The sequence below is a fragment of the Erpetoichthys calabaricus genome, chromosome 2, assembly GCF_900747795.2.
Source record: "Erpetoichthys calabaricus chromosome 2, fErpCal1.3, whole genome shotgun sequence".
Classification (NCBI taxonomy): domain Eukaryota; kingdom Metazoa; phylum Chordata; class Cladistia; order Polypteriformes; family Polypteridae; genus Erpetoichthys; species Erpetoichthys calabaricus.
In genome coordinates this window covers 126,927,554-126,941,074 of record NC_041395.2, presented here as the reverse complement: position 1 = coordinate 126,941,074, position 13,521 = coordinate 126,927,554, and the positions used below count along the sequence as shown (strand labels likewise).

General features: G+C 37.1%; 1 protein-coding gene across 1 annotated transcript in view; it reads left to right on the top strand.

The window, feature by feature from the left end:
* Positions 1–13,316, top strand: part of LOC114646331 (transient receptor potential cation channel subfamily V member 6-like) — a 48,207-nt gene extending 34,891 nt beyond the window's left edge. The window contains 5 exon segments of the mRNA XM_028794484.2: positions 2,106–2,271; positions 4,255–4,321; positions 4,401–4,669; positions 5,226–5,335; positions 12,870–13,316. Of these exon segments, the coding sequence (XP_028650317.2) occupies positions 2,106–2,271; positions 4,255–4,321; positions 4,401–4,669; positions 5,226–5,335; positions 12,870–13,032 (775 nt within the window). The 3' untranslated portion in view covers positions 13,033–13,316.
* The last annotated feature ends 205 nt before the right edge of the window (positions 13,317–13,521 follow it).

Here is a 13,521-nt window from a genome sequence, read left to right as displayed (position 1 = left end):
AGCAAAAGTCACCTTACCTGGTTCAAGTATTCTTGTGTACATTTTAGCTTTTTTACGTATTCTGTTTTTCTTGGTAAAGTCTTTTCTTATACATAGTTTATATGATACATGCATTTTTTATCAGACAGTTGTACTGAAAATGATCTTTAAATTACTAATTTTATGAAGGTAAACACAAGAGCACCAATATAAGTACATTACATAAGTAAGGTAAATGCCAGATGCATGGAATTTGATTTGGTGTCACACATGCAAATAAAACATTAACACAAACTTAACAACTCAAGGACCACAATGTTGAAATGATTTCTTTAGTACAAATGTAAGTGTAGGGTCATTCAGAAAGAAATTAACGCTTTCCAGATTGTATTACTCAGAACCCAAGTATCATACTAACATGCAGTGTGCATCAAATTTCAGAGTTACCCTTTAACTTTTTCCAGATATGAAAAGAAGAAATGCATTGTGGTTACTATGTCAGCCATCTGCAGTGATATACTACTAAGGGTTTATACATTCATAATGCCATTATTGTCACATGTACAGAGTACAGTGAAATTTTTACTTGCGTATACTAATTAATGTGCAACACACCACCATTAGATGATAACAATCTTTAAACATTTACTTATTTGGCTGACACCTTTATCTAAGGTAACTGACAACCTTTATGAAGCAATTGGCTATGTTTCTTTTTGTTTTTCAATTGGCTCTGAATTTTTCACTACAACGGTAACACCGCCAGCATCAAGATTTGTCACAAAACTGTAGCAACTCGTAAAATATTTGCTTTTTGCACTTATATGCAGCATTCAGACTGTACGAAACATAATGCAAATGTGTACAGGTATGCAATACAACAAGCACCAAAGCAAGCAAGTCCTCAATACCCACTATGTTCTAACGCTTTTCTTCTGTGAAGGGTGACCAACTGGGAAATGTGATATTGTAATAAGCAGGATCAAATTAGGGGCGGAGCTAAACAATAAGCATAAACCAGCCAGAGTGCAAATAGAATCTGCACTTTAAAAAAATCTTCATTTTTCCAGTTGCATGGAAAGACAGAGCCACTGTTTTTAAACATTTCTGGCTTTGGAGAGTGTTTTCAGAAGTATTAATTTTCATACATTGGAAACATCGGTGTAGTATGGACAAAAGGTGAAAATGAAGAGAAATGTCTACGTTTGTCAAAGAAAATGTAGTAATGTGGTGTGACCATAGTTACTAAATACAGTAATACATTTTTATTTTTTTTAATCACCCTATATATTGTTGAGCAAACAAAAAGAACAAATCTCATGGAAAAAATGAATTGCTTTCTTAAGTGCAAAAAATTCATAAGAGAATGAGAAATTGCATAATGATTAGTACTTTCAGGGTGTCTGGCCTATGAGATTGGAGGATGTCTGAAGAAGTGCATCCATAGAAACTCATTCCGGACTACTGTAGCCTAATCCCTGGCATCTCAAGTAATTTCCAAATTAATGTTCAATATCACCTGAACTTTCTACAAGAGACCTTCTTTTTACATCATTGGGCTGTCACTTTCATCTTTATTAATCTTAATAGTCACTTTTATCTTTATTATTATGTTTTTGGTCCCCTAGCATAACAGCTACTAACACTTCCTGGTTAAACATTGAATGCCATTGTTCATTATGATAGAGAACTTATGTGAATGCCCTGAATAAACTGTCACTGTTAATAACCCCCAAACACACCAGCTTGATTTGGGGCTGGGTTTAATTACAAAATGCAATATTCTGAGAAAACGTATGTGTCTTCATACAAATGTATTCTGAGGTTTACATTCCTTTTATTTTTGTGATATTCTGTACCCATAACCCATAACCTTAGAAAGGTATCCTTTTCAAAACTACTGGAAGAAAATGGGTATCTGTTGGGATTGATTTCTATCAAGAGTTGACAATTTATTACAAATTCTCACCATTTTTTTGCATGTTGGTTACAACCCTAAAACCATTCCATCTACGTCTCTGCTTGATGGCGTCTTTCTCTTGTGCTACACTGTGTCCTATGTATTAGTATGCCAACAGTTTTTGGAATCATCGTCATTAATATTTACGTTTCTTCCACACTTTAAGGGTACTATATGGCCTGTTAATTGTGACAGCAATGATCCTACGATTTGCCGGCAGTGATGGACAAACCACCATTTTGGCTTTGGCACTTATTTGTGCATGGTGTAATGTGATTTACTTTGCTCGTGGGTTCGAGTTACTTGGTCCTTTGTGCATCATGATACAAAAGGTCAGTAAATCATTGAATATGTTATGATGAGGACAAATATTAGCGGTAACAACATGTGTAGCAAATTCATGCCAGTTCTCCGTCGATGAATGGAAACAGTTTTATTTTGCAGCTTTGGGAAAAGGGGATTCTACAACGAAGAAACTTTACATGGGCCCCATATACTAGCTTCATCTCCACATAACACATAATATGTCTTTCTGTTGCTTCATCTTCCCCTCTCACTCTCAACTCAGTCAGATTAGCCTTCAGTCTTCTTCTGTGGCTGAGAACTACTTGCTAAACCTCCTCTTGGTGTTCATTTCCAGTACAAACAGTTAATCCCCAAATTCTTGGGATCACTTTTACGCTGGGTCCCCAACTAATTTCAGCACTTTATTTAAGTCACAAACTTTTTGGTCACACTTCATGGTCCCTGAGGTATAAAACAAAATATTGAGGACCACAACTGACAGCTCCTGTTTTAGATTAACCATTTAGATGTTACTTTTCTTGCCCAGGAGAATAGCAGAGTGGCACAATGTATAACATTTATTAGGAACAGTTCCAGGAGACTGGGTTTCATTTTCTGTTTGGACACAGTCTGAGGGGAGTCTACATGCTGTCCCAGTGTCCATTTTTATACTCTGGGTTTACTCTAACATATCAAATAAGTGCGTGATGGACCGTTATTTCCTGTGATTGTGTAGCACTTGTGAAAAAGGAGATAATGAACAAATAATTCACTTAATGCCTGTTTCCTCCTTAGTAACCTTATGCTGAATGATGTACACAGTGTGAACTTCGCAAACCTTGACTCTGCAGCTGCAGGCATGACAAGTTAATCTCATCTCCTAGACTAAATGTAAAGTCCTACAAGCTAGGCAAAGAACACAGGTTTTCAACAATTTTTTTAAATGAATAGATTTTTGCATTTTTTAAATATAGCTCCCCAAACATGAAATGATTCTCGTAAAATGTAAATTGTTATTTAACCATTTCGTAAACATTTTAAAGAACTAAATGGACTATAATATATGAATTTCAACTCTGTCAATGGCACCTCTTCCAGTGTTGGCTCCTGCTTGCTTAGTGGTGCTGGGATATGCTCTAGCCCTCTAAAAAGGGTGACTTAAATGAAGTGAGTTTAAAATGGATGGATGAATGAATGGATATTCTTCTTCAAGTTCTCCCTTACTGTTCTCAGAGCTCTGATCACCTTTGTAACAGAAAATACACCTTTACAATGTTGGTCTACATTTCATGAATCTGTGAGGACAGTTACTATACTTGTTGTTTAACCTCTACAATGCACACTGTAAAAAAATAATAATATCCATACATGTTTGAATCCTCACAATCCAGTTTAGGGTGACAGGAATGGAGCTTATCCTGACACCATTAGGCACAAGGCAAAGACAAACCCTGGATGGGGTATCCATCCATTGCACATATCCAATCCGCACTCACTCTCAAGGGTCAATTTTTTGATGGCTACTAACCTAAAACATGTCATTAGTATGGTTGGAGAAAACCAACATGAACATGAGGGGAACACCTAAAAAGTGACTTGGCTGATTATCAAGTCCATGTCAATGGTCGCGTGAAGCCGTAGGGCTAACTAACCACTTTGTCACTGTGATGCCACTTTTTAAATACTGTAAATAATTTGATAAACACAAAAAATGTTTAGCAGAAATGGCACATTTTAAAATGGCTTTGCTGAGAAGAGTTTCATTATACTGTCCTCACACTCCATATGATTTCAAGATGGAATTTTCTGTGGAATTTTAAGAATATCTTAAATCTATAATATGTCTTTGGATATGGCTTATGATGTAATAAGTATGTTTAAATGTCAATATTATAAGTATAGTATAATGATCTGATGTGCTATCCAGGATTAGATCCTGAGCATGGATAAAGCAGCTTGTAAAGTGAATGGCTGGATGGATAGACATCTTAACTCAGGGTTACCATTACAGTTAATTTTCATTCTTTCAGATGATCTTTGGAGACCTTATGAGATTTTGCTCCATTCTGATTCTTGTAATTATTGGCTTTGCAGCAGGTACTACTTTTTTTTTAACTTGTACCCCTTTTGTTGTAGTTTTTTATGGACTTTATAACAGATGTGATATTTTTTTTAGCATTTGATGTCCACTTCCAAGCTCTAAACCCTGATGTCTATGTGTACTTCAGTGACTTTCCTATCACCACTTTTACATTGTTTCAACTGATGATGGGTCTGACTGATCTCCCTGGACCGCCATCAATTCCTGTGCCTGACATTATCATTTTTCTATACATGATCTACATGTTTTTTGCCTTTGTGCTACTTCTGAATGTCCTCATTGCTTTGATGGGTGACACTCATTATCGAGTTGTACATGAACGCCGGTTGCTATGGAAAGCACAGGTAAGAAGAAGATAAATCGTGGTGAAAATATCACTGCTTTAATACTAAATCCAGTCAAAATCCTTAATTACATTAATACATTCTGTTAGAGAGCTTAATTTCAATTGGGAAAATACATGCAGGTTTAGTTGCTTGGATGTAGTTAATATTACAAGTTTAATTAACAGTATAAGAACTCATTATTTTAATCCTTTAAATATGATTTTTTCTATTGATGTGCACTGAAGTGTAATACAAAAGTCATTAAGAAAAAAATGTAATATACAGAAAGTTCAGTGCGGCTATTAATTATACAATTCGAATGTTAGCATCCTTTCAAACTCCAGACTGAGAGCCACAAGCATTAATTTTTTGGTATTATTTATCTGAGGATATTAAATTTACATTATGAGATCATCAAACATTGACTAAATATTTTTCTTGCCTTGATACATTTTGAATTCGTCATGTGGCAAAACAGTTGAGGAGTAAAACTAGACTAAAAAAAATACAATAATGCATGACGTTTAGTTACAATTAAATCTGAAGTGTAGTCCTTAATTTCCTACCACTACAGATTGCTGCAACCATACTTTTATTAGAAAGGAGACTCCCAAAATGGCTATTGCCTCGACTAGGCATTCCTGGAGATGCAGTAGGATTAGAAGAAGGAAAATGGTATTTCAGGTAAAATATCTTCCATATTCACAACATTAGTGTTGAAATATTATTTTTTTTTAGTAAATAGTCTGCTTCATTATAAAGAATATACTGTAACACCTTTCTGTTACACTTCTCTGTCTATTTCTTTTGATAAGCTTAAGGATAAGTGTGTACTATATACCTGGTGTCAGAAATTAAGCATTTCTTGTTACTAGGCCTTCTAATTTAGATTGTAAAATCCAAATAATAATGATAAATTAATTAACATAATTCTAATACTTAATATATACTAATATACAGTTTGATAGTTGGCATGGTTGTGCAGTGCTTAGTACTACTGTCTCACAGATCCAGCATCCTAGGTTTGAATCCTGTTGTAGTTTGCAAGTTCTCTCTATGCCCACATGGGTTTTTCTTTCAGCCCCTGGAAAGATGTGTGTATAAAGTTAACTGGCATTTTAAACTGGCCCAGTGTAAAAGTGTGGGTGAGTGCGTTCTGTGATTAAACTGCCACACAATGCAGGGATTCCTGCCTAAAATAGTCTGGCCCCCCATGATGGTAGATTGGATTGGATTGCATTAAGCACGTTTGAAAATGTTAAGTGTTATTTGTGTATCATGGAATACACATCCATATTACTAACCGAGAATGGTAAACCGGATGGCTTGGACGCAGGTACACGGCGATGGGACCATGAGACGTACTGCGCAGGTGCGTACAGCACACGTCTCATACACCGCAAGCGAAGTCGTATCCACCGCACACGAAGGAGTCACGGCCCAAAAACAAAAAAGCTCAACTGACGTGAATGAGAAATGAAGCAACAACGCGCCCATAGCTAACGACTACCGACACGGCCACACAAAAAAGAGGATTCTGCGCTGCAGCCCAGATTCAAACGGAAGAGGCTACGGAGGCCCCACAGGTCCACAAAGATAGTACGGAAGGCGCAGGAAAGTACGAAAGGCAAAGGCGCCTACACAGCATAGTGAAACCCGACATAGTACGGAAGGCGCAAGCGTCACCGCCATATTGTGAGTGGCACTACTGCGGAGTGAAGTTAGGAATAATGTGCTGCTTGGGATTGTACAAACCGCTGAACGCTTTACACCAAATTCAAACACAATACAGCTCAACGATACAAACACGAGCCCACCTGGATAAGATCAATGTACACAGGCACCTACAACGCGCGTCTGAGACTGCGGAAGCAAAGCAGGCACGGGTTCAAAACGAACGCGGAAGCAAAGCAGGCACGGGTTCAAAACGAACAAGCTCGACTGACGGATATACAAACACGAGCCCGCCTGGATAAAATCAATGAATGCAGGCGCCTACAACGCGCGTCTGAAATGCCGTGGGCAAAGCGGGCACGGCTCCAAAACGAACGAGCTCGACTAATGTATTTCGGGATACCCAACGCCGGGGGTAGGCGAGCGAAGCGAGCAGGGGGCGGAGCCTCCTTGTTTTGTATAACTGTAGAACTACTAAATATCCTGTGTCTATATATAGCGATTCTCACTGAATTCTAACTCATAACACTTAACCATATGTATAACTATAAAAAGTAAATTTCATATCCTTAAAACGCTTTAAATACATGTTAAAGTGAACAAACTGTAAAGCAAAAATCATCTTTGAGATTGCATTAATTTGGACATGTGCTGAGGAGAGATGATGAGTATATTGGGAGGAGGATGCAGGGGATGGAGCTGCCAAGCAAGAGGAAAAGAAGAAGGCCTAAGAGGAGGTTTACAGAAGTGGTAAGAGAGGACATGCAGGTGATGGGTATAACACAGCAAGATGCAGAGGACAGGAAAATATAAAAACACATGATCCGTTGTGGCACCCCCCTAATGGGAGAAGCCAAAAGAAGAAGAAGAAGATAAATTCCTGTTAATATTAGAATCAGGGTATGGCCTGTTAAAAAATTGAAAGGAAAACAAAAACTGTTAACTGTATTCCTGGAGAGAATAAACCTGAAGAGGGTCTACAGTCATTTACAAAGCAATAGTTTGACTGACTTAGGTCAACAGATCATACCACCCAGACCCAAACTCCTAACCCAACCAGCGTGTTCTAGGCACTCAATTCTGCCAATGTGCAGACTGAAGTTAAACATGAAGATCTGGTGTTTTGTCAGTAACAGAAACATTCTAAGGCTTCAGTCACTCTGATGATTCATTCCTTGAACAGGATATTGAATCAAGTAAGCACAGTCTCATTCTACAAACACAGTGCAGGCTAATAGAAAGGCAGACAACTATATCATTGGACCAATGGATATGGCAAAGTCTTTGAAGTTAAGGGAACTGAAATCTTGAACAGAGGATACAATTAATCTAATTCACATTTTCAAAATTGGCAAGGACATTGACAAAGCTGAGGCATCAAAGATGTTCTACCTAAATATATTGTGTTGACCTTAGTAATCTTAAAGAATAAAACAAACATTTCATGAGGTGTATTTACTGTTTCACATGATTTTATGTAGCTTAACTTTTCTAGGAAAAAAGGAAAAGGAGAAGATAATTAGGGTTATTATTGTCATGTGTATACAGTACAGTGAAATTATTACTTGGCAACAACATGCATGTGATGGTCTCTAGGTTGGCTCCAATCTCCATGGTCGCTTCCCAGAGCCACTTGAACCCAGAACCATTTATAACATACTCAAGGATGAGCCAGGCAAATGAGGACACACACAGTCAGCAAGGGGTTGGTGCAAATTGTTCAGTGCTTTTAATTACAAAAGAGACAAAATGTCCAAAAATGCAGTGCAAGTTCTTACAATACAATAAATCCATAAAATGACGTGAAACGTGGAAATTAAAATCAATTAATAGTCCAATAAAAACAATAAAAAGTTTAAATCCCAGGCCATTTTTTCCTTAAAAACACGAGTCCCAGTGCCTCTTTCTAATATCTGGCATCTCCCCATCAGGATCTTGCAGCACGAGGAGATACCTGTCAACAGGTGCAGTCATCCCTTTTTCCTGGGTTCGGGTTCCCGCCGCTAGTCCTTCAGCATCTGTAGGACACCCCCTGAACTATGTCTCCCTCTGCCAGTCCTTCGGCACCTACCTGGGAGATGCTGCATAATAGGGCCACTTCTACTTTCCTATTTGAAGTGCCCCTACTCCAGCCCCAAACTTGAGCGAAGGCGTGCTGCTCGCTTCCCTGAGGCATATTCCCTACTACCTGCCTCCATTCCTCCTGGTACAGGCTCCTTGCCTTCCTGCCTCTTTCTTACTCCCTTAACCTCCATTCCTTTTTTTCTTCTTACTTGGTTTCTTCTCCCCTCCCAATTTCACTGTGTCATCTCCCTTTCTAGAACCAGTTGGGTGCAGTTGCTGTCATCCACCTGCTTCAAGGTGTGAATGAAGCACTTGACCAACCTGTTTGATTTACATGTGAATGCGTGATCAGCTAAGCACTCCAATCAACCTCGGAGCGGTGCATGCACACCCACACATGCACCTGCAACTGCTTGGATCCTGCACGCTCCAGGACTTGTGATTATTTATTAAAATTGCGCTTCGCCACAGACCTGTTATCACAATGTAACATGTCATCACTCTCCCGCGACATGATAAATGAGTATGACTACTTTACCACAAAACTTTTGTCTTCCTTTCCTGAAAAATCTCAGAGAATTAGTATTACAATTTTTGGATTTCATTAATACTTCAGAAACTGCTGTTGCTCGGTGGGTGTAATAGTAGCGTAGATAAACAGCAGTGGCATCATGAGAAGACAAACATAATAGAAGAGAGTCAATAACAGTACATTATTTTTGCTCAGCTTCAATTTTTGATCCAAAAGCTAACAAATACATTTGGAATATGCAAAGTTCACTCAGCAGTTCTAGTTAGGATAGGTTTGACTAAAGCAGTGACCATGCAGGCTATACACAAATGTTTGCCACATCAGACATGATTGATCCTAAAGAGCATTACAGACAGCACGCCTTCTTTATTTTTAAAGCTTCCCTTTAGTGTTACTTTTGCATTTGTCATGTGCACCCTAATTGCTTGCCTCCTAGTGAACTATAAATTAATTACACAGATAAAGATCTGAATTTCTGTGGTAGTTAATTGGCTTCATGTAATTATTTCCTGTGATTACCTGATTTTAAAGATTCTGGCCTCTCAGGTTACACAGTCTAGCACACTGATTCATTAACGGTCCAAACCAAATTTGTTTGCTACAATTTAAAAGATGTTGGGCCACATACCCATTCATAGAATTCTTTGGCACGTCCCCTGAAGTCAAAAACAAACCTCTGAAATAAACTGAATAACTTTAGAGGAATTTAAAATACAGCATAACGATTTTACTTTGAGTCTAACCTTTATATTATGATGTAAAAGGTAAAAAAATAAAATGTAACACAAGTTTCCTTTTAGGTTTGAAGTTCTAAAACATAACACTTTAATATGGACCCTGGTATAATATTTGGGGGGATCTTGACTTCTGTGCTAGCTCTTGAACCTTGATGAAGAACAGATATTCAAAAACTACCTAATGTAGCTTGAGGATATTGTACAGAGTTGCCTAACTGTGTATAGTAGAGAGAAGACAACTAGATAGACGAATAGCTTTTTAGAATTATAACTTCTAGCTTTGAGCTTTTCAAACATATTTTATTTTTTCTTCAATCAAAAGGTATAAAATAATAACTTTTTATTTCTTTGTGTCCATAAAACAAAGATACTGATAACTGTAACAAGACATATAATACTAGCGTATAACACTGGCATAGGTGAATATAAAAATACATTTTTCCACTATATAGTAAGAAAGCAATCTATACAGTAAGAAAACAATTGGGTAAGGCGTAAAATACCTCCAGAAGTCAAGTCAAGTGCTGGTTCAGGAAACTCTTCTTAGAATGAAAGGCCTTGGTGGTAAGAATGTCCCTGTGTAACTCTAGTTGAAAACCTGTACTTTAGCAGAAAAGACAAGTTCATTGATTAAAGGTGTTGGAAGTCCAAATAAAGTAAATTAAATTATGTTGGTACAAAGCTAGGTAAGAGATTATATAAACAGGCGGGCAATGATCACTAATGATCTTACCATATAGGCCGTATGTACACTGTGTACTCAGTGATAAGCCCAGAGCATGATGCTAAATGCAGGACCAAAAAGATCACCAATCTTACCTTGTAGCAGCACATAAAAGACAATGACTTTCTCCACCTTTGGCTTCTCTTTCCACAATCCATTCACCCCTGGCTGACACTACTCAAGCTTCAAGGAGAAGGGGAAAAATTAGACCATTGACTTTCTATGCCTCATAGTGCCTTATTTTGTATCTTGTGTTTTTTTGATTTATACTGTAGCTTAGTTTTTGAACTCTTCTTTTTGACTAGCATTTTTACTCATCTTGTATTTGTTTACTGACATTGATCTTGTACCTGCTTTTTGTCTTCCTCTTTTTGGATTGTGAACAGTAAAGTATCTTTTACAATTCTTCCCAGGCATGTCCTGGCTCCTCTGATTTTTTGCTCCACCTCATTTGCATTTTTACTTCAGCACGCACTTAACCTACTGAATTCTCTGCCAGGCATTGAATTCTCTTCCTCATAGTGAGAGACACTTAAGTATCCTGTTGAGATAACCTTGAACCTGACCAGTTAAGAGGATGACAGATTGCTGGATGTGAAGGCTTTCAACACTCACAATGCATTCCACTATAGCAAGGGATTAAGTCAAAAGCAGAAATTAAATCAGAATTATACTGCAATATCATTCTGACTACACAAAATTAATCAATCCAAAAACTGCTCTATTATTATCCTTATGGCATATACTAATTATACTAACCATGGCAATTAAGATAATAAACATTCATACAAAACACATTTAAATTAGAAAAATATAGTCAGTCACTTCTAATTAAAAAATAATAGTTATTAAAAATCATACCTGCAGGAAAACCTTTCAAATGCAATTTGTATTACTGAACAAATGATGAGACTAGAGGGATGGAATGAGATACCTGCTCCACTGTGTGCTTGATTACTGTCATTAGTGTTGGGAACTCACTTCTCAATTAGAACTTGGAAAGCAGGAGCCATGTTTTGTTTCACACGTGTCATTTGTGGCCCTCTACCCAAGTATGTTTTGGCCCATGTAATAAAAAAATTCTCCAGAAGCCAACAGAATAGCACCCTGGCCTGCTGCTTGCATTACCTCTCTTTATCTACAGTCTATTGGTTTTGTTTCCCACATTACAGCAAGACCCGCAATATGATGGTAACCATTTAAACATGATATAAAATCTGTTGAGACATTCTAAATTTATACACTATACATACTTGGCAAATTTTCTGCCTGCTGATTAGTCTAACAATTTATCAGTAAAATACACATGCAGCTAAAACATCTACATTTTACTCCACTACACTAAAATATAGCCCATCTAAATAAAAGTAAAAGAAAGCATAGGGATGTGGAGGCACAGCAGTTAGTGCTGCTGCCTCATAACTCCACAGTTCTGGGTTCAAATCAGTCTGCCTCTGCCCATGTACAGTTCAGTTGTTTTTCACGTCATTGTGCGTTTTCCTTCCATATCCTAAACACAAGCACTTCAAAATGTGACCCTGATAGGAGTGTGCAAGGGTGTGCCCTGTAATTGACTGGCGCCTCATTGATTCCTACTTTAGCCTAAAGCTGTAGGATAGTCATTGGGTCTCCACAGCCCTGAACTAGATATGCAGGTTGGATAATGAATGACTGGTTGGAGAGAACAATGCTACATTCAACTAAGTATTAATTTAAATTACTCATTGTCAAGTGTGCAATCATTATGAACTACTGTTGCTTCTCATTGTATCCTGCTGTGGAACTTGATGCCACTGCCACACTGGCATGCAGGAACACCCGTCTTAAGGGAATAAATAAGGAGGCAGTGGGATTTTCTGCATTCAAGAATGCAAAGATTTATTATTTATATTAGAATGCGCAGAACATGTCCCTATATTATAGAATGCCCTGGGGAGTGTGAGTGGTCACTTGGCCCAAGTCATCCAAACTGATTTGACTCTCCAGGAATGCTATTAATGGGAGTTTTGATATTTGCTCAGTTTTACTATATGTTCAACCTAATCTGTGTGGTCATATATGTAAAAGATGTACAGTTTCATTATTTTTGTCATTGTTTTTGAAAACCTTTGTAAGTGCGCTTTACAACCCAAGAACGCTTTACAAACATAAATTGAAATGAACTGAATTAAAACTTGATGAATTTCACTTCTGTTTGTGAATATTTTTATTTTGCACTACTGTATGTGAAAAGGACAACAGAGATGTATCAAAATATAAAAAGGTTTAACTAAATCTATTTAAATTCTCAGATATGTCAAGTTAAAGATGAAATATTAAGCAGTATTTTTCCTTGTTCTCTCTTATTGTGATTAAGTTAACAGAGCACATTTACAAATATCAACTGGCCACATGAGACCCGGAAAAACTGAAACTGAAAATGGGTGGATAAAAATGTTTGGTGCATTATTAATAATCATTATAATGATACTAATTCTGTACTTACAGGATTGAAGAAAGAAATGACAACTTCTACAAAAGAGGTCTAAAGAAAACTGAAAATAACGTCAGCCACAACATTCGTAAAAACAGAAACAATAGTGGATGGAATTTAATTCATACCACCATTTCCAGCAGTGTGAAAAGCGTGAAATCTGGGGAAAATATCTGAAACATCACAAGGATTCTCTAACTGCAACAAAATATATTTGGGTTATTCAAGCTGTTTGTAATTTTGAAGTTGATCTTTTAAAGTAGCACTTTCTTTTATGCACTTTGTACAAAGCCATTATGAATGCACTAGTTATGCCTTTCATGTAAGCAAACCAAGATGTACCAGAGCATCTTTGTACTTGCACATATATATTTTGTACATTTTTATAACTGCATATGGTTTGGAATAGATATTTTTAATACAAAATAACCTTGGATAATATAAAATAAGCCAGTTAAAACTATGTATTTTCCTATATAATAACAATAATAAATTTTGAGATAGCAAATTTATGCATGTGCATACTGATATCAAAACTTGCCCTGTCTTCCAGGAATTCTGATAAGAAAATAATTGGGTGTAGAAAATGGATAGATGGATGTTGTGTGAGTGAAAAGCTACAAGCTGCTCAGCCACTGTTTTAATGGATTTCCTATAGATCAACTG